This window comes from Schistocerca gregaria, chromosome 4 (assembly GCF_023897955.1).
Source record: "Schistocerca gregaria isolate iqSchGreg1 chromosome 4, iqSchGreg1.2, whole genome shotgun sequence".
Taxonomy (NCBI): domain Eukaryota; kingdom Metazoa; phylum Arthropoda; class Insecta; order Orthoptera; family Acrididae; genus Schistocerca; species Schistocerca gregaria.
Window position 1 is genome coordinate 520,977,691 of NC_064923.1, and position 25,021 is coordinate 521,002,711.

The window sequence follows — 25,021 nt, forward strand, 5'->3', positions numbered from 1 at the left end:
GGTCACTCAGGAGGTGTCTGAGCGTGGTATCCCATTCTATACCCACGTTTCCGCACCAGACAAGGTCTTGAAGATTGTAATCCGCGACCTCCCGTTCAACATGGAAGCCGATCACCTGCATCGTGAACTCGCTGACCTGGGCTTCTACATCCGGGCAGTCGTGAAGATGAAGTCGCCCAAATCACGAGTTGATACGCCGCTCTTCCTCGTCGTCTGCTCCGACATCATGGAAAACTGCAAACTCTACCAACTGACGCGGGTCGCCGACGTTCCGGTTCAGACCGAAGATCTTCGCTCCCAGAGAGGCCCTGTGCAGTGCTTTCACTGCCAGGGGATCAATCACGTCGAGCGCCACTTCTCTATGCCGGACAGATGTGTCAAATGCGCCGGCGCCCACGCAGGACGTGCATGCCCCCGTCCGCTCACCGAGAAGCCGACATGTGTACTCTGTGGCGGTGCTCACGTGGCCAGTTGTCGTGGGTAGACGTGTGGAAGCGTGCCATCGCTCGCCAACGTGGCCAAACACCAGCGCCACATCGGAAGAAGCCAGCAACGAGATGGCCCGGCGCCTCTTTCGCGGCGGCAGCGTCAGGGGCGCCCTCCGCCGTCCCGGCTACGTCGGCTGCTCCTGCTTCAGCTGCATCCGAGGCCGTGCCGACACCCGAGGCTCCTGTGCCTACACCGCTGATGCTAGTGGCGGACCCGCGTACTGCCTCTCCCTGGACGACGGCCTTACCGCGTCCCGCCAACCGCCGACGCGGGGGCCTCCGCCCTACGGGCACCCAGCGCTCAGCACCGTCAGTCGAGCAGCCCCAGGTGTTCTCTCACAGCGCCGAAGCCATGCCTCCCCCTTCCAGCGACGGGGCCGCGCCGGCTGCCTCCACCGCTGACCTGGCCAACCTCGTCGTGCAGCTCACTGCCCTGGTGACCAGTGCTACGAAGTTGATTGAAGTCCTGTCGCAGCAAATCTCCACTGCAGTGCCGATGGCCTCTCTGGCCCCGACTGCTGTCAACACTCACCAGCTGTACCGTGGGCAGCGTTAGAGGGCTCACGGTAGTCGCGTGGAATGCCAACGGCGTCTGCACTCGAGCTGGCGAACTTCGCCAATTTCTTCGAGATGAAGCCGTCGACGTCTGCCTTATCAACGAAACCCACCTGAAGCCTGGGGTCGACGTCAGGGCGGCAAACGTCTCCAGCTATCGCACCGACCGACTGACGGCAGGTGGTGGGACAGCCGTTTACATCCGCAATGGCATTCGTCATCACGTGACACAACTTCCACCACTGGCAACGCTGGAGGCCACTGGTGTTGTTGTTCACACCTTGGCGGGCGCCATCACGTTCGTCGCTGCCTATCGACCGCCGTCTCGTCCACTGGACCCTGCTGACATTGATGCTCTGCTTCCTTGAGGGGGCAGGTGTTCGTCGCCGGGGACTTCAATAGAAAACATGTCTCCTGGAACTCCAGGATCACCAATGCCGCTGGCTGCTGCCTGCTCCGGGTAGCAGAACGTCACCACGCACTTGTGGTGGGACCGTACGGCCCGACAATCTTCCCTGCCCGTGGCCTCCCGGATATAATCGACATCGCGGTTGTCAAGGGCATCCCTCATCAGATCACCCCACGACGAGGACGGCACTGTCTTCTGATCATGTCCCAGTAGTTTTTGATATCGACCTAGACGCTCTCCAACAGCTGGCATCGACTGGGACAGGTTTCAAGCAGCAGTGACGGACCCACTCGCCGCCGCGCCACCCCCTGCGGAAGCTGGAGCGGACGCAGCACTTCTGCACTTCGCTACAACCACGATCTACGCTGCCGCTATAGCAACGGCGCCCCGACCTCGCACTCCGCCTGACTTCTACCGACAGCTGCCGCCAGACATCCTTGCGGCCATCACTGAGAAGAACCGGGTCTACCGGGAGTGGCAGAGGACAAGAAATGCCGACACCAAGCGCCCCCTCAACAGGATGCGTCGGGACATCCGGGCCGCCACTGACAACCATCGCAATCGCGACTGGAATAACAAGGTCGCCACCCTCTGTCTTGACGACGGAACGGCCTGGCAGACCACGAAGCGTTTCCTACCCCGCACAAAACTTATCCCTCCGATGCTGGTCCATGGCCTGGCTGTCTGCGAACCGGCTGCGAAGGCTGATGCCCTCGCTGACGTCTTTGAGGCTGCGTTTACGCCGATCGAAGACCCGACCGACGCTGTCCACGACGACCTGGTTGCTGACCGGATCCCACGCTACTTGGAGGCACGGGACGACGATGACGTCATTGAAGAGACGACGGCGGTGGAGGTGTCGTCCATTCTGCGCGCCCTGAACCCCAGGAAAGCTGCGGGCCCAGACGAAGTTTCCAACGCCCTCCTCCAGAAGTTGCCGCCGGTGGCTGTCACTCATCTTTCGGACATCTTTAATGTAATCCTCCGGTCCTGCAGTTTTCCTCAGTCCTGGAAGCATGCAGAGATCGTGGCGATTCCGAAGATGGGGAAGGATCTGCGACAGCTCACGAACTACAGACGGCAGTCTCCAAGGTCTTTGAAAGGGTGTACATCAGGCGGCTGCAGCGCCACGTTGACGAGGAAGGCCTCCTGCCTGAAGAGCAGTTCGGCTTTCGCAGGGGCCTCTCGGCCGTTCACCAACTCCTTTGGCTAATGGAAGATGCGTTCGTCGCCCTGGAACAGCGCGAGTTCTTCGGCGCGGTGTTCCTGGACATGCCGCGTGCTTTCGACAGTGTGTGGCTCCGCGGCCTCTTATTCAAACTTTTTGAACTTGGGGTCCCGACGTCGCACGTTCGTCTCATCCATTCCTATCTTGCCGATAGGACCTTCCATGTGCGGGCCGCGATTGGCTTGTCCTCTGTCCGCCGCATCATCGCCGGTGTGCCGCAGGGCTCGGTGTTGGGGCCTGTACTCGCTGTACACTTCTGATGCGCCGAATATCGACCGTGTGCAGCTCGGCCTGTACGCGGATGACACGGCTCTATATATGAGGAGCCTCAATGCCGCCGTCATGCGCAGGCCGTCTGCAGCTCGCCGTTGACACCCTGGCAGCCTGGGCCGTCAAGTGGCGTCTACAATTCAATGGGGCCAAGACGCAGTTCCTGATCGTCACCAGGCGACTCGTTCCTGCAGGTCTGCAACCGCTCACCGTCGGTGGAAGCCCTGACCTGTGGCGTCCAACAGCGCATTACCTCGGCGTCACCATCGACCGCCGACTCACGTGGGTTCCGCACATCCGCGAAGTGAAGACCAAAGTGCGGAACAGGCTCCACATCCTGTACCCGGTGCTGAGCCCTGGCTCCCAACTACCGCCGCGGCTGGGCATCACCCTGTACAAGGCGTTGCTCCGCCCTTTACTGCAATATGCCGCTGTCGTCTGGGGGAACGCCGCCGACACGAACCTGAAGAAGCTGGAGCCACTGCAGAATCGCATCCTCCGGCTGGCCTTACACCTGCCTTACGATTTCCCCACCGCTCATCTTCACGACATAGCGGAAGTACCTCTGCTCCGCGACCACTTCCAGGCGCCCGCCCGCACCTTTTACGAACGTGCTGGCCGGTCGCACAACGCCCAAATCCGGAGGGTGGGCCGCAAACTGCCCGCGCAGCGTCGCCACCCGCTGACCACACCTGCTCGGTGCATAGCTAGCACTGCAGAACTGTGCTGAGGAGACACCCAATAAGACAATCGACATGTGAAGACGCATTACATCGGCATGCATGGGAGGCAAAGCAATAACTGCTGCGAACTCCATCACACATCGGAGGCCAAGTTATCTCCGTGCAGATCCACGCGAGACTGCCAGAAGTAGAATGATATGCTGGTAGAATGTATGCCCTGGTTATGCATCTGTCTCAGTCAGCAGCAAAATGCCTTGAGAAACTTCTACAGACTGAAGAACTCACAGAACTGTATCCCTCAACGAGCGTTGCAACACTGATGTTGCAACAGGATTACACAGCTGCTTTGAATTTAGTATCATTGGAGTCTCAGTTAGTAGAACTACCTACACAGGTTGCCAAATTGCAAATGGCACCTACCAAACAACGGCCGCAGCAATGTTCATCGAGAAGTTGTAACCATTCGCCTGCATCGCCAAACACCTGCTGTTATCACAAAAAATAAATTGTAAGGACACACGAAAATGCACACCACCATGTAAATGGAAATGCGGTACAGAATCTGTGGCAGCTACAGCTATCTACACTAGTAATGTGCTCTGATTATTCATTACAGATCACAGCACAAGGACGCAATATTTAATGGACACAGAAGCTAAAGTATGGGTGTATACAACAACTAACTAACCATGTCACAACAGTGATGTTTGTTACATATACACTACCAATGACTCGAAGATTAAGACCTATGGACAAGTTACGTTAATACTCAGTCTTGGTGTCTGTCGAACATTAGAATGGCAGTTCACAGTGGCCAACATCTCTTAGCCAATCATGGGGACAGATTTCCTGTCCTTATGAATTGGTTCCTGACTAACAACAGCAGCGTTTGAACTATGGAATGACAAATCTAATTGGTAAAGGAAAGGTTAACCAAACAGCCCCCATGACAATGTGTGTAATTGCTGAGGATACTCAATATATTGGGCTGAAATTATAAGGCAGTCACCTACACTACTGCTGGTTAAGCATATGACAGTGCAGCACTTTCTCACCACTCTGTGCCTGTCCTAGACGCCTGGCACCTAAAAAGATAAAAATTTTCAAGCAAGATTTTTGCAGTATATTTGCACAAGGCATAAGTCACACTTCAACTGGCAGGTGGGCAACCCCATTGCAAATTGTTACAAAGAAAAACAATGGTTCGTATCCATGTGGCGACTAGCACCAGTAAAATATGAGCACCATTCCTTGCCGATATCCTGTGGTGCATGTAGAGGAATTCACTGCCAATGTGCATGGGAAGACAATCTTTTCTACGGTCGACTTAGTGCGTGCATGTTAGCAGATACCTGTAGCCATGGAGGATGTTCCTAAAACAGCTGTCACTACACCTTTGGGACTGCTTAAGTTCATGAAAGTGCCGTTCGGTCTCTTTAATACAAAGTTCCAGCATTTCATGGATGAGGTCACACGACACTTTGATTTCTGTTATGTCTACATAGATGATGTTATCATAACGTCGATGTCTAGGGAGGAACATTTACAGCATTTAACTCTGTTATTCGACAGATTACAGATGCACGGTCCAGTAAAAAAACCTTGAAAATGTATTATTCGCGCAACAGAATTTCATTTCCTGGGATACACTGCAAATGGCAAATGACCTCCTCAAGACAAGACATAATCGCATACCCACATCCAGTCACAATTAGAGAGATTCATCGGTTTCTGGCAATAGTATTTTTTTACAATCGCTTCAATTCCAATCATGATCTGGTCACAGCTACATTAAATGAACTTCTTAAGCGAGCACCAAAACTTAGTGATAGATAACAGTGGACAAGTGAAACAGACTCTGCTTTCCAGGCCACAGGAAGGGCAATATAAAACACTACGCACTTGGCACATCCTATGGTGTAAGATACACTTGCATTAATACTTGACGCTACCGATATTGGAGCAAAACTGCAACAGTCTGTAGATCATTGTTGGCAACCACAACATTTAACAGCCACGAGCTGTTACCCTCCCAACAACAGTGAGCAACTTGTTGTTGTGGTCTTCAGTCATGAGACTGGTTTGATGCAGCTCTCCATGATACTCTATCCTGTGCAAGCTGCTTCATTTCCCAGTACCTATTGCAACCTACATCCTTCTGAATCTGCTTAGTGTAGTCATCTCTTGGTCTCCCTCTACGATTTTTACCCTCCACACTGCCCTCCAATACTAAATTGGTGATCCCTTGATGCCTCAGAACATGTCCTACCAACCGATCCCTTCTTCTAGTCAAGTTGTGCCACAAACTTCTCTTCTCCCGAATCCTATTCAATACTACCTCATTAGTTATGCGATCTGCCCATCTAATCTTCAGCATTCTTCTGTAGCACCACGTTTCGAAAGCTTCTATTCTCTTCTTGTCCAAAATATTTATCGTCCATGTTTCACTTCCATACATGGCTACACTCCATACAAATACTTTCAGAAAAGACTTCCTGACACTTAAATCTATACTCGATGTTAACAAATTTCTCTTCTTCAGAAACGCTTTCCTTGCCATAGCCAGTCTACATTTTATACCCTCTCTACTTCGATCATTATCAGTTATTTTGCTCCCCAAATAGCAAAACTCCTTTACTACTTTAAGTGTCTCATTTCCTAATCTAATTCCCTCAGCAGCACCCGACTTAATTCGACTACATTCCATTGTCTTCGTTTTGCTTTTGTTGATGTTCATCTTATATACTCCTCTCAAGACACTGTCCATTCCATTCAACTGATCTTCCAAGTCCTTTGCTGTCTCTGACAGAATTATAATGTCATCGGCGAACCTCAAAGTTTTTATTTCTTCTCCATGGGTTTTAATACCTACTCCGAATTTTTCTTTCGTTTCCTTTACTACTTGCTCAATATACAGATTGAATAACATCGGTGAGAGGCTACAAGCATGTCTCACTCCCTTTCCAACCACTGCTTCCCTTTCATGTCCCTCGACTCTTATAACTGCCATCTGGTTTCTGTACAAATCGTAAATAGCCTTTCGCTCCCTGTATTTTACCCCTGCCACCTTTAGAATTTGAAAGAGAGTATTCCAGCCAACATTGTCAAAAGCTTTCTCTAAGTATACAAATGCTACAAACGTAGGTTTGCCTTTCCTTAATCTTTCTTCTAAGATAAGTCGTAAGGTCACGTGTTCCAGTATTTCTATGGAATCCAAACTGTTCTTCCCCGAGGTCGACTTCTACTAATTTTTCCACTCGTCTGTAAAGAATTCGCGTTAGTATTTTGCAGCTGTGACTTATTAAACTGATAGTTTGGTAATTTTCACATCTGTCAACACCCGCTTTCTTTGGGATTGGAATTATTATATTCTTCTTGAAGTGTGAGGGCATTTCGCCTGTCTCATAAATCTTGCTCACCAGATGGTAGAGTTTTGTCAGGACTGGCTCTCCTAAGGCCGTCAGTAGTTCCAATGGAATGTTGTCTACTCCGGGGGCCTTGTTTCGACTCAGGTCTTTCAGTGCTCTATCAAACTCTTCACGCAGTATCGTATCTTCCATTTCATCTTCATCTACATCCTCTTCCATTTCCATAATATTGTCCTCAACTACATCGCCCTTGTATAGACCCACTATATACTTCTTCCACCTTTCTGCTTTCCGTTCTTTGCTTAGAACTGGGTTTCCATCTGAGCTCTTGATGTTCATGCAAGTGGTTCTCTTATCTCCAAAGGTCTCTTTAATTTTCCTGTAGGCAGTATCTATCTTACCCCTAGTGAGATAAGCCACTACATCCTTACATTTGTCCTCTAGCCATGCCTGCTTAGCCATTTTGCACTTCCTATCGATCCCATTTTTGAGACGTTTGTATTCCTTTTTGCCTGCTTCAATTATTGCATTTTTATATTTTCTCCTGTCATCAATTAAATTCAGTATTTCGTCTGTTACCCAAGGATTTCTACTAGTCCTCGTCTTTTTACCTACTTTATCCTCTGCTGCCTTCACAACTTCATCCCTCAAAGCTACCCATTCTTCTTCTACTGTATTTCTTTCCCCCATTCCTGTCAATTGTTCCCTTATGCTCTTCCTGAAACTCTGTACAACTTCTGGTTCTTTCAGTTTATCCAGGTCCCATCTCCTTAAATTCCCACCTCTTTGCAGTTTCTTCAGTTTTAATTTACAGGTCATAACCAATAGATTGTGGTCAGAGTCCACATCTGCCCCTGGAAATGTCTTACAATTTAAAACCTGGTTCCTAAATCTTTGTCTTACCATTATGTAATCTATCTGATACCTTTTAGTATCTCCAGGGTTCTTCCATGTATACAACCTTCTTTCATGATTCCTAAACCAAGTGTTAGCTATGATTAAGTTGTGCTCTGTGCAAAATTCTATCAAGCGGCTTCCTCTTTTATTTCTTAGCCCCAATCCATATCCACCTACTACATTTCCTTCTCTCCCTTTTCCTACACTCGAATTCCAGTCACCCATGACTATTAAATTTTCATCTCCATTACTATCTGAATAATTTCTTTTATTTCATCATACATTTCTTCAACTTCTTCGTCATCTGCAGAGCTAGTTGGCATATAAACTTGTACTACTGTAGTAGGTGTGGGCTTCGTATCTATCTTGGCCACAATAATGCGTTCACTATGCTGCTTGTAGTAGCTTACCCGCATTCCTATTTTCCTATTCATTATTAAACCTACTCCTGCATTACCCCTATTTGATTTTGTGTTTATAACCCTGTAGTCACCTGACCAAAAGTCTTGTTCCTCCTGCCACCGAACTTCACTAATTCCCACTGTATCTAACTTTAACCTATCCATTTCCCTTTTTAAATTTTCTAACCTACCTGCCCGATTAAGGGATCTGACATTCCAGGCTCTGATCCGTAGAACACCAGTTTTCTTGCTCCTGATAACGACATCCTCTTGAGTAGTCCCCGCCCAGAGATCTGAATGGGGGACTATTTTACCTCCGGAATACTTTACCCAAGAGGACACCATCATCATTTAATCATACAGTAAAGCTGCATGCCGTCGGGAAAAATTACGGCCATAATTTCCCCTTGCTTTCAGCCGTTCGCAGTACCAGCACAGCAAGGCCGTTTTGGTTATTGTTACAAGGCCAGATCAGTCAATCATCCAGACTGTTGCCCTTGCAACTACTGAAAAGGCTGCTGCCCCTCTTCAGGAACCACACGTTTGTCTGGCCTCTCAACAGATACCTCTCCATTGTGGTCGCACCTACGGTATGGCTATCTGTATCACAGAGACACGCAAGCCTCCCCACCAACAGCAAGGTCCATGGTTTTTGGGGGTGGGGGGGGGGGGTGAGCAACCTATGGCTGTGAGCAACTTATGGCTGTGAATTATATGTTGCATATGCTGTCGTCAAAAAATTCAAACATTAGTTGGATGGTTGACAATTTAGTATTTATACAGACAACATGCCTTTGACTTAGATATCTAAGATGAAACCAAACAATGCATCTCCAAGACAGGTGAGATTATAGACGACTTTGGGCAATTTTCAAGTCGTTTTGTTTATCTGCAAGGCAACCTCAATGTGTCCAAAGATGCACTATACCATGATGAAACCCTGAATGTACCAGAGTATACAACAGTGCAGATTGAAAATATGGTTACAGCTATCGATTTTGATGCACTTATGCAGGCACAGAAGCATGATGAGTAACTGCGCAAGTTGCTGGCGCAACAATCAGGACTGTAACTACTCTCGCTAACCACACCTAAAAATAATGCCGGTCTGAACTGTGATACTTCCAGAACAAGACCGTGACCGTTTGTACACAATAATCTCTAATGCAGACGATAGCAGCTGCACAGAGTCTAGCATATGCATGAACCATGAGATTTTTTTGAGAAAGGGAGAATTTTATGGATTAACTGGAGAAGGGATGTGTCTTGCCTCCTATTTAAAGGATCGAAAACAGAAAGTCATGGTAAATGACCCTAATGGGGAACCAGTGTCCTCTTCTTTGGGCACAATAAACTGTGGAGTCCCACAGGGCTCTATTCTGGGTCCTCTACTTAACCTTATTTTCATAAATGACCTTCCAATGTGTACAAAAAATGGCTCTGAGCACTATGGGACTTAACTTCTGAGGTCATCACTCCCCTAGAACTTAGAACTACTTAAACCTAACTAACCTAAGGACAACACCCACATCCATGCCTGAGGCAGTATTCGAACCTTCGACCGTAGCAGTCTCACAGTTACAGACTGTTGCGCCTAGAACCACTCGGCCACTTAAGCTGGCTCCAATGTGTACAAGGGCTAAGCTAAAATTTACTTTGTTTGCCGATGACACGACGATTCTGGTAGACAATTCAACAAATACTGATTTTGAGATCACTGTAAATGCAATTTTCCAGGACACCTTTAACTGGTTTACCTCTAATGGATTATCACTAAATTTTGAAAAAACTCAATTGATTTAATTCCATACAAGCCAAAATAGCGAAGGTAAGATTAATGTTAAATACAATGATGGGAATTTAGCAAGAGCGGAGTCAACAAAGTTCCTGGGTCTATTTGTTAATAACAATCTAAACTGGCCCTTACACATTTCCTTACCTATATAAAAAAACTAAGTTCAGCAATTTACGGCACTGATGGCCAACGGAATTATATTCTGGGGAAACCAGCCAAAGGAAAACAAAATGCTCATAGCCGAGAAAAGAGTCATTGGGATTCTGTGTGGTGTCAATTACAGACATTCCTTCAGGAAACTCTTCCAAGAGCTTAGAATACTCTCTCATGTGTTTCTTGTGTAAAAACCATTCCCTTTTTGAAATGAACAGCATGTATCATAACTATGACACTAGGGTAAAAAATGTTCTACATCTTGAACAAAAGAATCTAAGTCTCATACAAAAAGGAGTACACTACTCTTGCATAAAAATATTTAATGCTCTCCTTCAGGCAATAAAAATATCAGTTACTGATCCACCTACTTTTAAAGATCAACTTAATCAATATCTTCAAAGTAAAACTATTTACTCACTTGATGAATTTATGTATGAGAATATGTGAATTGATTTTGATCTACTGTAAGTCTGTTCAATGTAATTTGTAACTTTTTACAAAAAAACAATTCTTCTAAACCTTTTCTTGTATGTAATATATTATTCATTGTACAACCCCTTATTATAAACAAATGTCTCAAATCTATGTTAATGACACATTCTACACCCAAGCGATTTATCGCTAATGGGTCTACAGAACACGAATGAAATAAATAAATATCCAGGAGTTTGATGCACCATTAACTTACTCAAGTAAAGTTTTATATGGCATGGACTGCATTCAAACTGCAAAGCATTTGTCAAGAGCTGAATGGTATGTCAAAAGAATAAAATCTCGTGACATATCAAGGCAACATCGGGCGTGTTTGTAACCTCTAACTAACGATTTGAAGACGTGTACATCGGTATTGTAGTACCTCTCGCCACTACTGAAGGCTACAGCTTCTGCCCCGCAGTAGTGAACCAATTGACCAGGTGGCTGGAAGCGTTCCCATTGATAGACAAGGGCGAGATGCTAGTGCAGATATTCTCGCGACTGCCAGCAGAATTAATGCATAATGGGACAGATGACAACGTAGCGTCATTGGATTTTGCTGTTAAATTGAAAGCGCATATACGCCAGCTTTGGCTGAATGACATCCATTCGTTTCCACAGACTTACTGCTGCACACACATATTTTTGTACAATGACTCTGTTCGCAATCATCTTTAACCATCATAGAAGGTACTATAAGCAGTATTAAGTAAGGGCAGCAACATGATCAGAGTTGACATTCATGTTGTGTTGACTACAATTACCGTTAATTTTATCAAGCCTGCATTTCTTGATGTGCAAGACGCCACTAAGAAGCCACTACCACCAGTTACGAAAAATGGAGGTGCTGCAAATGAAGTCCCTTCTGTGTGCTGCCTTGCTGACACGCCACAACAGATATCGGATATTACTGCACGGGGGACAACACCAAGCTTATCCAGCTCTCAACCAGACGTCGTTGGATCCAAGTGTGCTGTGACAAAACGTCCTGGGCGTCATGTTGAATTCAACATGAACTGTCATTAACATTAGCCAGGGAGAATCATGTAGTTACTCATGTTTTTGTGGGTACATGGTTGAAAGGCCCACAGGATGCTGTAAAATTAAGGTTTATTAAAAAAATAAAACAAAAAATGTAATACCAAGCGACCAAGGAGTTGGCAAAGATGCTAATTATGAATGTGCGATAAGGTACATACAAATGAAAGAAAAAACGTTTAATTCTTGCATAGCTTTTTTGTTTTTACTCTTACATTCTCTCTCGTGTAGAATGACATTGAAGATGTGCGATTTTAGATGTGGAATGTTGCGACCTTTATGTATCATATGTGTGCATGAATAATATTATACTGAACAACAGTATCAAGTATTTTGTTCTTGCAGTGAAGAGAACAACATATGAGGAGATTTTCTTCATTATGACAAGTGCTGGTGTTCTCGGAGTCTCCCACCTGCAGCTACAATTAAAATGTAAGTGAAGTCAGATGGCCTTTTTGCAGAGAACATTTTTTAATGACACAATCGTATTATAGCCTACAAATGTGGGTCTTCATATCTGTAGTCAATTATTTTTAGTAATAATAATAATTTATCCATTCCTTCTTTTTTATACAACTGTCGACCTGTGTGCCGGGACTTCAGGGCACCGGTTGTGAGAAGAGTTGGTTAACTATTGTTATAGTGAGAAATGTCTATGACATTGTTATGAGTCATAAAAAGTAATTACCTGCATTTTCTGTTCGCATGAATGATGATGGGGAGCAAGTATTACAAAAAGGCAAACACTGAGGAGAAAATTTTTGAAATAATAAGAATTGGATCCAGGTCACGTAAAATTTTCCATAGTAAGCTGTTTTGTTCAGCGGGGGAAAGATAGGATGGCTACGCAAGCTGCTTGTATGGTTAGGCTTGGTAGCACCTCTTTTGATGTAGATAGAAATCTTTTCCTCATTATTCCCTTCCTTGTATTTTATTTACGAAAAATTTAGAGAAATTTTTCAGTATGATATATATAATCAGTAAAACAAAAAGAATTTGCGCCACAATAGTTTGCGCATCATAATTGACATAAAAAAAGCTTTGACATCACATGAATTGCATTTGTCAAGTGTAATGGTTAGCATATGGAATTTTGAACATTTTTGTGAGAATTTTATTTTTTACATGTTCATACAAAATGGCTGAAAATATATGCCCATTGTTGATAACAATAGCGAAAACGCAATCAGCCAAGATGGTGTAGAATTGCGAGATCGAACAATTGAAGTTCAGGCGCCATGCATGCCTACTACAGAAAATTTAAGTAGATCAGAGATCAGTGACAAGTGGTAGTGACGCTTCACAGCAGAACAGCTTTGGCGAAACAATGTCTACAATTGACGAGACAATGTCATGCATCTCCCAGAACGACATACCGCTCATGAATGAAACACTGGAGAGTGAATCCGATGTGAATTTCGACTACATGTTACAAACACCACTTGATCACAACACAAACATGAACTTGGAAGGTACAACTGACAGCAACCACAGTGGTACAACTGAAGCAATATTGTGGCAGTTATTATCTAACATAAACGTGAAATTTGATGAGATCTCTCTCTCTCTCTCTCTCTCTCTCTCTCTCTCGTCTCAGCGATCACAGGCCCTGTTGACTACGCGCTGCATCAATGATCTGCTTCCGCTGCCTTCTATCTCTCACAGCCTATCTCCACCCTGTGGAAAGTCCTAATGCTGCAATGTCCTTCTCTATGTCATCTTTCAACCTTGTATGGGGTCGGCCCAATGGTCTTCTTGCCTGGAGAGTTCCTTCAAATGCTTTCTTGGTGATTCTGTTATTTGCCGGCCACATTGGTCGTGCGGTTCTAGGCACTACAGTCTGGAGCCAAGTGACTGCTGTGGTCGCAGGTTCGAATCCTGCCTCGGGTATGGCTGTGTGTGTTAGGTTTAATTAGTTCTAAGTTCTAGGCGACTGATGACGTCAGAAGTTAAGTCGCATAGTGCTCAGAGCCATTTGAACCATTTGATTCTGTTGTTCTTCATTCTGGCCACATGTCTAGCCCATTGCAGTACCCTACTTTTTAATTTCTGGATGATAGTGGGTTGCTTCATTAACTGATAAATTTCATGGTTCTTTTGAATTCTCCAGCCCCATTTTGCTGGCACTATGCCTGAGAGATCTGTACATGTCTTTCAGTTCTTCTTCAATTTCACTCATCAACACTATATCATCTGCTTAAGCCAGGAGTTCTACTTCACTGTGTTCGAATCGGAGACCGTCGTGTATATGTAAATTACTCTCCCAAACCACTTTCTCTAATGCAAGGCTGAAGAGGACACATGAAAGAGCATTTCCCTGTCGTAAATCTGTTTTAATTGGAACGGTGGGGGACATAGGTCCTCTGAACTTCACTGTTGCCTAGGAGCCATCCATGCACAGTTGTAGCATCCTAATGATTTTACTGGGATACTAAATTCTTGTAATGTTTTGTGGAGGCTACTTCTGTGGATGCTGGAATTCAATGAAGAGACAGTGGATGATTTTATTAAATTCCAGTATTTCTAAAAAATTATAAGTTGTGGAACGGTTCGTTCGAAATACAGCCTGGTAATCTTGAATAATGTTTTCTGCATAAGGTTTAAGTTTTTCCAGAATGATCATTGAGAGGATTTTGTATGTTATATTCAGCAAAGCGATTCCTCTGTACCATCCACACTTGATTCGGTTTCCTTTCTTGTGTATTGGACAAATTATTGCAGTTTTCCAATCTTACAGCAGTGTTTCAGTTGAAATTTGATGATGTAAAACACAATATGAACACCAACTTCAATGATATGAAGCAAGATGTGAACACCAAAATTGATAATTTGACACAAAATCTGAACACCATTACATAAGATCTAAATGTAATGAAACAAGAACAAAAACAAGTATTCAAGGATTTGCAAGAGACGGTCTCAAGAAATTCGATGACTTAGCCGAAAATTTTCGCTCTAAAATCGACGAAAAATTGTGTGATATGAAAACACAGGTAAAGCATGAAGTGCTTTTGGAGGTTAACAGTAACATTACAGAATTAAAACATAAGGTAGATTCTTTTAACAACCATTATGATCTAGTAGAACAACAGATAAAGAAAATCACAGGCTTAAACACAAACATTGAAGCCACACAAAACTAGTTGTATTCGACGGTAAAAATGGTAACCACTGTCGTTAAAAACTAAATAAAGACTATGAAGGTGTACCACTGGCTGTAGAAGAGCTTACTTTAAGGGTAGCAACATTAGAGGTTGACTCAGCATGTGCTGAGAAGGAGAGAGAGAAGATCAATGAAAATTTGAGTGATATCATTAGTCAAGCTGAAGCAGGTACATTAGATAAGGGTAATGCCATTGCAGAGAACTTAGTTACAGATTGTAAGCTGTACACAGATGTAAACATTAATCTACAAGCTACGTAAAATAGGATCCGCAATCTTTTAGAAGAAAATGTTACTGGATCTCGAAATACGGATGTAAATAATACACAGGCTACAGTGAACAAACCACAACCTGTTCGTATTTATCCACAAATTGTCACGAGTGCCACAGCAGATACCAGTGACAGTTGTAGAGTGCAAAATGTAAACATACCCACAACTCCAATACCTGAACATTTACCAGCTGGAATTACAAGTAACTACAATAACTACCTAAATATAACCGAAAATGTCATGTGTCTATGAACTATTTTTACAGACAATGGTTTGATGAGAGATCGACAGTTTCCTATATTCACTACCAAAGGTAAAAGAATGAATCCCGTAGTATTTATTAGTCTTTTTCATCATGTATTTCCACACAACTGGAAGGAAGCACAGAAAATCAGATTTGTCGTGGGATATACACCAGGTGATATGCCTTTATGGGCAACTGAAGCGGTCGAACGTTGCAGCACTTATTTCCAAATTGATCGAGCGTTCCTCAACAAATACTGGTCTGAGGCAGTGCAAGAAAGAGTCAGATGCGAGGATTTCAACCCTGCACCATTCAATGGCAAAAGAAACCTGAACAAGACACTCTACTGGACGCACCCAAAATCACAGGTGGACGTGTTAACAATGTTGAAAAGTCGTGTACCATCGCACATTAGAGAAAAATTAGTCACGACGCCAGAGTACGACACTGAATACTTTTTCTCAGTGCTTGATTCTATCGTCGTAATATATGAGGAAAAACGTGTACCCAATAGAGCAACAGAAAATCATGCACAACAACAACATACAAAGGACGTTCAAAGCGTTTTGCACAGTCATCTTTAATATTTTCATTTTTTGCAGGAGGAGAATGATATTTTGGTGAACATACTTGGAACATTTAGCTATAAGTTGGTACATAAAAGCATCTTCTTTTATTTACAGGCGAGCCATAATGGACAGTGAAGTAGACGTCAGGTTGCGAAAACAGTCTGTGATGGAGTTCCTCTTCAAGACGGGCGATTCCTCTGCCACATCGATTCACAGAAAGTTGCTCCCTGATTATGGGGTGGACAGAAAGGATCGCAGTAGCATCCAGCGGTGGTTGCGGACGTTTAAAGAAGATGATTTCTCTCTACTGGACAATCCACTATGCGGCAGACCATCGACGGCAGTGAGTTATGTGAATAAGGAGACCATTGATCAAATCATCCAAGATGACAGATGTGTGACGACACGACAGCTTGCTGAATTGGATTGTTTGTCACAGAATAGTGTGGTATCGCTGGTACAGTCACTATGGTACAGAAAAATCTGTGGATGTTGGGAGCCTAGATTATTGACAAGAGAAATGGAAAAACGATTAAGAAGAATGTGTACGAGTGTCTCATGAAGACCTTCCTGATGAGTGGAAACAGTGTTCTCACAGCGTCATTACCCAGGATGAAACATGGTTGTTTTTGTACGAACTTGAGAGCAAAACGCAATCCATGGAGTGGCGTCATCCGGGTTCCCCTTGGAAGATGAAACCAGTACCTTCACGAACAGCAGGCCGAAAGGTGATGGCCTCCTTCTTCTGGGATCAGTGTGGTGTCATTTTCATTGACTTTTTGGAACTTGGCTCCACAGTTAACTGGTTCAAAAGGCTCTGAGCTTTATGGGATTTAACAGCTGAGGTCATCAATCCGCTAGAACTTAGAACTACTTAAACCTAACTAACCTAAGGACATCACACACATCCATGCCCGAGGAATGATTCGAACCTGCAACCGTAGCCATCGCATGGTTCCAGACTCAAGCACATAGAACCGGTCGGCCACCACTGCCGGTTACAATACACTGGGACCATTTGTCATTGGACAAGCTGTGACGTGCCATCAAGACCCACAGACCACAGCTTCGGGGTCATCTCATCAGACTACACCATGCCACTGCCAAACCCATACTGCCCTTATGACAAAGGAAAAAATCAGGAAAATGGGTCGGAAAATTGTTCCTCATCCTCCCTACAGTCCAGACTTAGCTCCATTTGATTTTTACTTCTTTGGTCGCCTGAAGGCCCACTTGGGAGGAAAATTCAATCCCCAGCACTTTCCAAAGTGCATTTACATCACAGAAAGAATGTTGGGCCAGATGCGTCACAGCTGATGGAGGCTACATCGAGTAGGCTCAATGTATAGCTAAATGTTCCAAGTATGTTCACAGAAAATTTCATTCCCCTCCTGCAAATAATAAAAAAATAGAGACGACTGTGCAAAACTTTTTGAAAACCTGTGTAGTTATGTTAATGAGTCAGTAAAACGTGATCTAAACACACAGCAAGGATGGTACACACAACAGCAAAATTACATACCTACAGCTAATGAGCACGCTAATGGAAATGGAAGAAACAAAAGATTTAAAAGAAATTTCCCAAACAATAGGGGTAATTTCGCCACATGAGTGAATTACGATTCACCATCACAAGGCCCTATGCTGAACATGAATAGAAACTGTCAGCTGAAGCAATGGCTGATGCGTGGCAACAATACCATGCCTTATGCCAGGGGCGGGCAAACATTACATGCGGCTCGTGAGCGCACAGCGCTGCACGTGTGCTGCTCGCGTGCAATCGGCGAATGGGGCAGTGGCGACAGCCGGCAGGTTGCGGAAGTGTAGTACAAAGCCAAGCCGCGGACTTTGATACGAAGCGACCACTACGTAGTGAACGTTGTATTTCGAGAACCGGAAAATGCAGAGTGAATCAATGTAATGGAGACGTGGAGATTTGCTATCTTTTAAAAAGTAATGGGAGAATCATTTTTTCTTTGTGCAAAAACGCAAAAATTCGAAATGTTTAATATGTGGCAGTATTCTCGCTGGTCAGCGGAAGTTTAGTATTGAAGGCCATTATAATAAATTTCACAAGGACGAGTACAATTTATTGTCGGATTCTGAGCGGATGGGGAAAATATTAGATCCATCTGTCCTAGTTGCAGTTGTCACGAGAGATCTGCGACTTTCTCTCATCATGTCTCTCATCTAACTGATTTAACATTTTATGGAGCACTGTTATCAATTTTTCAGGACGACAACAATAATAGCCCAGTGGTACGTGCAAGCTATAAAATTGCGGTAATTAGTGAGAGCTGGAAAACCATTTGCTGAATTAATAAGCCTCCGTTAAGAGCAAACATAAGTGATGAAAATTTAGGTAACTGTTTGCGTTTGTCTGTATGTAGAAATTTTGTTCAAAAATGGTTCAAATGGCTCTGAGCACTATGGGACTCAACATCTTAGGTCATAAGTCCCCTAGAACTTAGAACTACTTAAACCTAACTAACCTAAGGACATCACACACACCCATGCCCGAGGCAGGACTCGAACCTGCGACCGTAGCAGCCCCGCAGTTGCGGACTGCAGCGCCAGAACCGCACGGTCACCGCGGCCGGCGTGTTTGTTCCAGATATTAAATGTATTGTAAACTCCACCTGTGATAATTAAATAAAACGTATCGTAGTTAATAGGTACTGTTTCAAACCATGATTTATTTCAAGCACTCCTGCTACCCTTATTCCATCATTCAATAAAGCAAGCTATAAAAACAAAACGCATTACAGAGGAGGGAGTGGACAGAAGGTATGGTGGGGAGAGGAGGTAAGTGGGTGGCCAGCTTGCCCCTGTGTGCACGCAGAACACCTGTTAGCTCCAAGCGTGCAAGTGCACCGCACACGTGCAGGATTCCTGCCCGGCCCTGCCTTAGGCAGTACTGCAGCCGACCTTTGGGTACCAAAAATAACTGCACAGAAGCTAATTGAAACGTAACAGCCCATTAAGACCTATTTAAAACAAACATTTCCCAGTCTAATTCACGATCGCACATGTTAAAAAAGATATGTAACTCACCTAGAAAAACTTATAACTGATATAAATATATTTTTATAATTTCTTATTTGAGAGTTTATTCTCGAATGAAATAACAGACATCTGCTAATATCATAGTGTACTGACTGTACTGAGCAGGCATACGTTTATATATGTATTTTCAGTTTTTTTGTATAAATTTTAATTGTTAATTATATATGGATAGCCATATTGACATAGGGAGTCACTACCTTGTGTGATTTTGGACAGAGAGCATGTAGCTGGTTGTGCATAAGTAATTCATTATTGTTAAGTATGTTACAACTTATTTCAGATTTGTCAAGATGTTTTTTAAATAATTTGAGAAAAAATAGGATTAATTATTAAAAAAAAACTTTGTAATTATCTTTTTACAGTTGCTGTTTCGGGACTTATGCAGTGACAGACTACCACCTATGATAATTAAAACAACCCCTAAGAACGTTATAATTGTTGTATGGAGCTGGGATACAGTGTAAATCTGTAAACTAATCTTGTATTTTGTTTCAGAGTTAATCTGCTTGTTGAAATAATATTCCATTTTTACGAGAACAGGACAAAGAAGAATGTGAGTAACACTACAAAGTATACTTATGTGAGAATGCAACTTGGAGATCCAATTGTAAGTATAATACTTATTTGAAATTTTACTTTTGGAAACTGTTTTTCGTCTGCTTTTGCATTATGGAGGATAATAGAGAGGTTAACAGCAATAGGCAAGTTGATGACAACGGGGAGGTTAATGGAAACTTGGAAAACAGCATAGATATTGCTGCTAATAATGTTGTTAATCGGGACAGTGAAATCGGAGAGGATAGTGACCACAGTAGTGTATGTTCACCCTTTTGTGGATTTGAATCAAATGTATCTGCCTTAGGTAGGTTAGTGCAGTTAATGGAAGAGCAAGAAAGATCAATTGAAGAACAGAAAATTTTTCTTGCTTCTATCGATAAAAAATTAGACAACCGTGGAAGCCAAATTTGCGAGACAGGAGAGAGTTTAGAGAAGTTTTGGGAATAAAGTAAACGAAAATTCCAGAAGCGTGTTGGCTATAGAAGGGGAAATTGTTACCTTAAAACAAGAAAACCAAAAATTCGAAGTGAAGCAAGATTCTTTGGAAAATTTCGAAAAAGTTGCTACTGTAGAAGTGTTACAACTGAAAATACTCAACAAAGATTTTGTAAAAAAAAATCACAGAAACAGATCAAAATATACAAAATTTCACTAAAATTGCAAATGATAATTTCACGGAGTTAAAAGAAGATGTAAGGACTTATTTAGGTGAAATTTCGAACTTCAAATCTAAATTTCAAGAAATCGAAGATTCCGTTGCTGTGAAATCTTACTGTAGTTACAGTACATTGTGGGATAATATAAACATAAAAACATTTTCAGGGGAGGGCAATATACATCCAGTTGATGTCATGTTCCAGATTAAAGACAATGTGACTGATAAAACGAGCGATAATTTGAAAATTATTTTTTTTAAAAGTTCTTAGATGGGTGAACCAAGCAATCAAAACTGAAATGTCGTTTAATGAGGTAGAACGAGTTTTCATGAACAAATTCTGGTCAGAAACTAAACAAGCTAGACAATCTAGAATTAAGTTAGAATTTTTGAATGCCCTAAATTTCAAACAATAGTTAAGAACTTTGAAATGATCCAAATTTACGCTCTAAAATGTAGGTTACCGAATAGGGTTCAGTGGAGTCTGGTCTATGGACTTGATGACACAATTGAACAATTCTTTGGATATATAGATAAAATGGATTTAGCATGGGAGAGAACTTACAGATATAATGACAGACCTGATGATAGCAGGAATAACAATAACTGATCTTTCAATGATCATTTCAATAGCAGATTTAGAAATGATGACAGAGGAAATGGGGAGAGGAATGATAGGCAGAGATCTGAGAATAGGAATTTCGAACCAAGAAATAGGCAGTGGGTGCAAAATCAGGGAAACAATAGTAACAATTTTGAAAACAGAAGAAATGGTCCAGTAAACTAAGAACTGCCTCTTTCGGAGCCTGGCGAAATGGGGCAAATAGACATAGGAATTAGAATCAGGCACATTGGAGTAATCTCAGAAGCAGAAGAGGGAGAACAAATAGAACATACAAATATTTTGTACTCAGAATACAACTTGAAGTGAGTAGAATGAAGTTTGATAGGGAATTTTGGGAAAATTTTTATCCGAAAACAAAGATGAACAAAAAAGTATAAAAATCTGAATTTGAATTAGAAGGAAACACTTTGACAAATTTTTTAAGTGTAGGAATGCAGTAGTAGCTGTTGCTAAGGATGAGAATAGATCTGATGAGTATGGCTTAGTGAGATTGTTGAGTGACTGTGAAATGAGGGAAAATGCCAACACTGGTGCTGTATGTGTGGAAGCTGATGTTGATGTGCTAGGCGATGGAAGTGAGAATGACAGTAATTCCAGATGAAATTACAATAGATAATAAACAGGAAAATGAGGATGTGGTAGAACAGAGCAGTCACAGTGTCGAGGTTGTTGAAGTATGTGAAGAGAGAAATGAGTCTGGTGTTGAAAATAATATTAAATGTGATGATAATGTTTCTAATGAGAATGATTCGGATGATAAGCATAATGATGTTGATGGTATGTTACTAACAGAATGAGATGGGATGGTACATGTAGAAGATTAAGTTGATGATTTGATGCTGAATGATTCTGGAATTTCTGGTGAGTGTTCAAGTAATGAGTTAGAAGCCAGTATAGCAGTGCCTGATAGATTAATGTTACAATTTGATGTCAGTTATGTTGTGTCTGAATGTGTTTGTGAAAATGGAAAGGAAGATCTAATTAGTGAGAGAGTACTAAGTGTAGTCAATGACTATAGTAGCAAATGTCCATATGGTAATCAAAAGTGTAAGGTCTTAAGTGAAGTTTGTTAAAGTGTGCACTCAGATGATAAAATTGCTATGAAAAATGTGGAACAGTCTCCTGGGGGTAATATGATTAGTAAATGTGTAGATTCTGTAATAAAAGGTAGTGATTGTGATAAAGTGGTGAAAGTTGTTAGTGACTATGGTGACAGATGTAACCATAGTGGCCAAAAGTTTTAAACCATAAATGACATTTGTCAAAATGTGCATTTAGTAAAGAAAAGTTGTGTTGGTAATTTGGAACAGGCAGGTAACAGTAGCTCATTTAGTGAATGTGTACAAGTGATGAAGGAAGGGAGTCTGTGTGTTGAAATCAGTAGCTTGCAGACAGATTTGAGGGAGCCTTACAAAAACAATTTCCTAGTTAATGAAACTACCACAAAACTGAATGTACAACCAGCAAGTAGTAAGCTTGTGTTGACGAATGTATACTCCATGCCACACAGACAAACCCATGATGTGCACCTTGTTAAGACACATTATGAATATTCTGACTCAATAATTACAAAAGCACTAATTGAAAGAAAATTACAACTCATAAAAAGCTCAATTAATGTCCACTGCATTTTTGCAAATGCGAACACTGACAAGTGAGAACTCGGATAACTTAACACATTTGAAGCTAGTAATGTAAAATATTTTGGTAGTTTTTGTTCATATTTCTTTTGTGTGTGAATATTTGCATATTTTTACCTATATTTTGTCTATTCATAGAGTGGGGGTTGAAAAGGGTATATTTGAACATTTGTGTATGTTTTACCTGGCATAGATTGGGGGTTGTTCGATTTTTATGTAGGACCATTTGAATTTGTTGTTATTTGGAGGAATGTGACACAGCTGATACTGTACAGACAACCTTAATCACCCCTTTAGCATCATAATATTTGATCTTTGATATTTGACATACAATTGGAAATTTATTTGTTATGCATCTTACTTTACACAAGCAAGTTCATACTGTATACTTTCGCAAACTCAATGTTTTTATTTATTCATTTACTTGTCTATATAAATCTCTTTTTCAGTACATATATTGTACACAGGATATTGTACAGGTTTTTCACGTGTCAAACACACATGGTTTAAATTTTTATGACAAGTTGGATCTATACAGTTAATAATTACAAATTTCTGAAATACTGTATATTTATAACTTATTTCTACAATTAAAGATACATATTACACTTTTTCTTGCATAAGATACTGTGAGATTGAATAGCAGCAGTTTTTCAGAAGGTAGGCTGTCACACACTTTTTAAAGCTTTGTAGTTCAGGAAGAGATTTTATATTTCATGGTAATCTGTTGTAAAGTTGTGTTCCAGCATGATATACACCTTTTTGGCATAATGTTGTGTTACAATAGTTAACATGTATGTCACTGTCTGACCTGGTACTGTAATCATGGAACTTTTGTTTTGAGGAAAAAGGTTTCCTTTTCTCAGTATGCTTTTTTTGACATGCATGATTACTTCCAGTATATAAATGCAGGGAAGGGGTAGGATCTTTAGATCTTTAAAGAAAGATTTGCATGGTTCTCTGCTGCTCACTCGTTTCATTATTCTTATAATTGCCTTTTGTTTCCTGACACTGTTATGGCCTGGTGTACATTTCCCCAGAAAATGATACCGTACTTCAGTATTGAACGTACATGAGCAAAGTATACAGCCCTAACTGTTTCTACACTAGTACCATTGCAGAGAATTCTTACTACATAGCTCATCACTTAAGACCTCATTCAAGTACACTGCCAAGGACCAGTCCCAAGTTTCTCCAGCAATTCAGTGATCTCGACTGCTTCTATGTATGTGTATGAAACAAACCCCAATGAAATTGAATTCCTGCAGGTACAAACACCACCTTGATAGTCTTCAGTGTAGAAGTTTACATGTTGAAAAAAAAAGATAATGATTGGTGATCACAATAGACTTTAGTGTTTTTACCCCAAAGAAAATTCTCAAATTTCTTAAAAGCCCAAATTACTGCTAAACTTTCCAGTCCCGATACGGAATATGACCTTTCTGCCTCTGATAAAGTTCTGCTGCAAAGCTGATGACTTTGTTTATGGTTTTTCCCTCTCCCTCTTGTATCTGGAATAAATATGTCCCCAGCCCCTGAGACAAAGTGTCTGTTCGTAAACCAAAAGTCTTTGACATGTCAGGATGACTCAAAACGTTTTCTGATATTAATGCATTTTTAATTTTGGTAAGGTCCTCCTGGCATCTCTCATCCAATAACTAAGGCTTATTCTTTCTCAACAGGTTAAGTAGGGCATCGCAATTCATAAGCTGCTGTTGTATAAATTTACGGAAAAAAGAAGTTAGTCATAATATACTTTCAGTTGTTTTCTTTTCCTTGGGGGTTCACAATTATATATAACATCTAGTTTCTTTTGGTCTAGGAATATACCCTGTTCTGATATGATATGTCCTAAAAATTTCACTTGTTCTTTGCCAAAGTCAGATTTCTTTAGATTTGCTATAACTCTGTACTTTGTAAATCTCTGAAATACTTATTCTTTTATACTGATGTGTTCTGCCCAAGTTGATGTGGCTATTAACATATCGCCAACGTAAATGGTAACTTGTCCAAGGCTGATATAAGTAGGCCTGCTCTGATGTTTCTGGTAAACCATTCAGACACTCTTTTTGTAATATCTTTGCAGATGCAGTAAGATTCTCTTCTTTATTCTCTTCAATCAATAGACTGGTGTCATCTGCAAACAGTACTGGAACAGAATCCCTAATGTGTGATGGGAAATCATTAATGTCGACCAAAAAAAGAAAGGGACCAAAAATGGAGCCCTGTGGAACACCTTGGTTTAGTCCACATGGTTCTGAAAGGTGTATCTGGAGTTCATTTCCTTCTGTGTACTTATTCTCAGTTACCTGAGAGTGATATTCCAAATATGATCTAATCCACTGATTTGGCACACCTCTTACACCAAACCATTCAAGCTTCCTCAGGAGTATAGAATGATCGATCGCATCAAAATCTTTTCTTAGGCCCAAGAATAAGCCTGAGATATTTCTGTGGTTGTCCTCT

The 25,021-nt window shown here is 42.2% G+C and overlaps 1 protein-coding gene across 1 annotated transcript; it reads left to right on the forward strand.

Moving 5' to 3' along the window:
* Positions 1-438: 438 nt before the first annotated feature.
* LOC126267791 (uncharacterized) lies at positions 439-1,044 on the forward strand. The gene has a single exon (XM_049973095.1). It carries the CDS (start codon positions 439-441, stop codon positions 1,042-1,044), a length of 606 nt encoding a protein of 201 aa, XP_049829052.1.
* Positions 1,045-25,021: the final 23,977 nt, after the last annotated feature.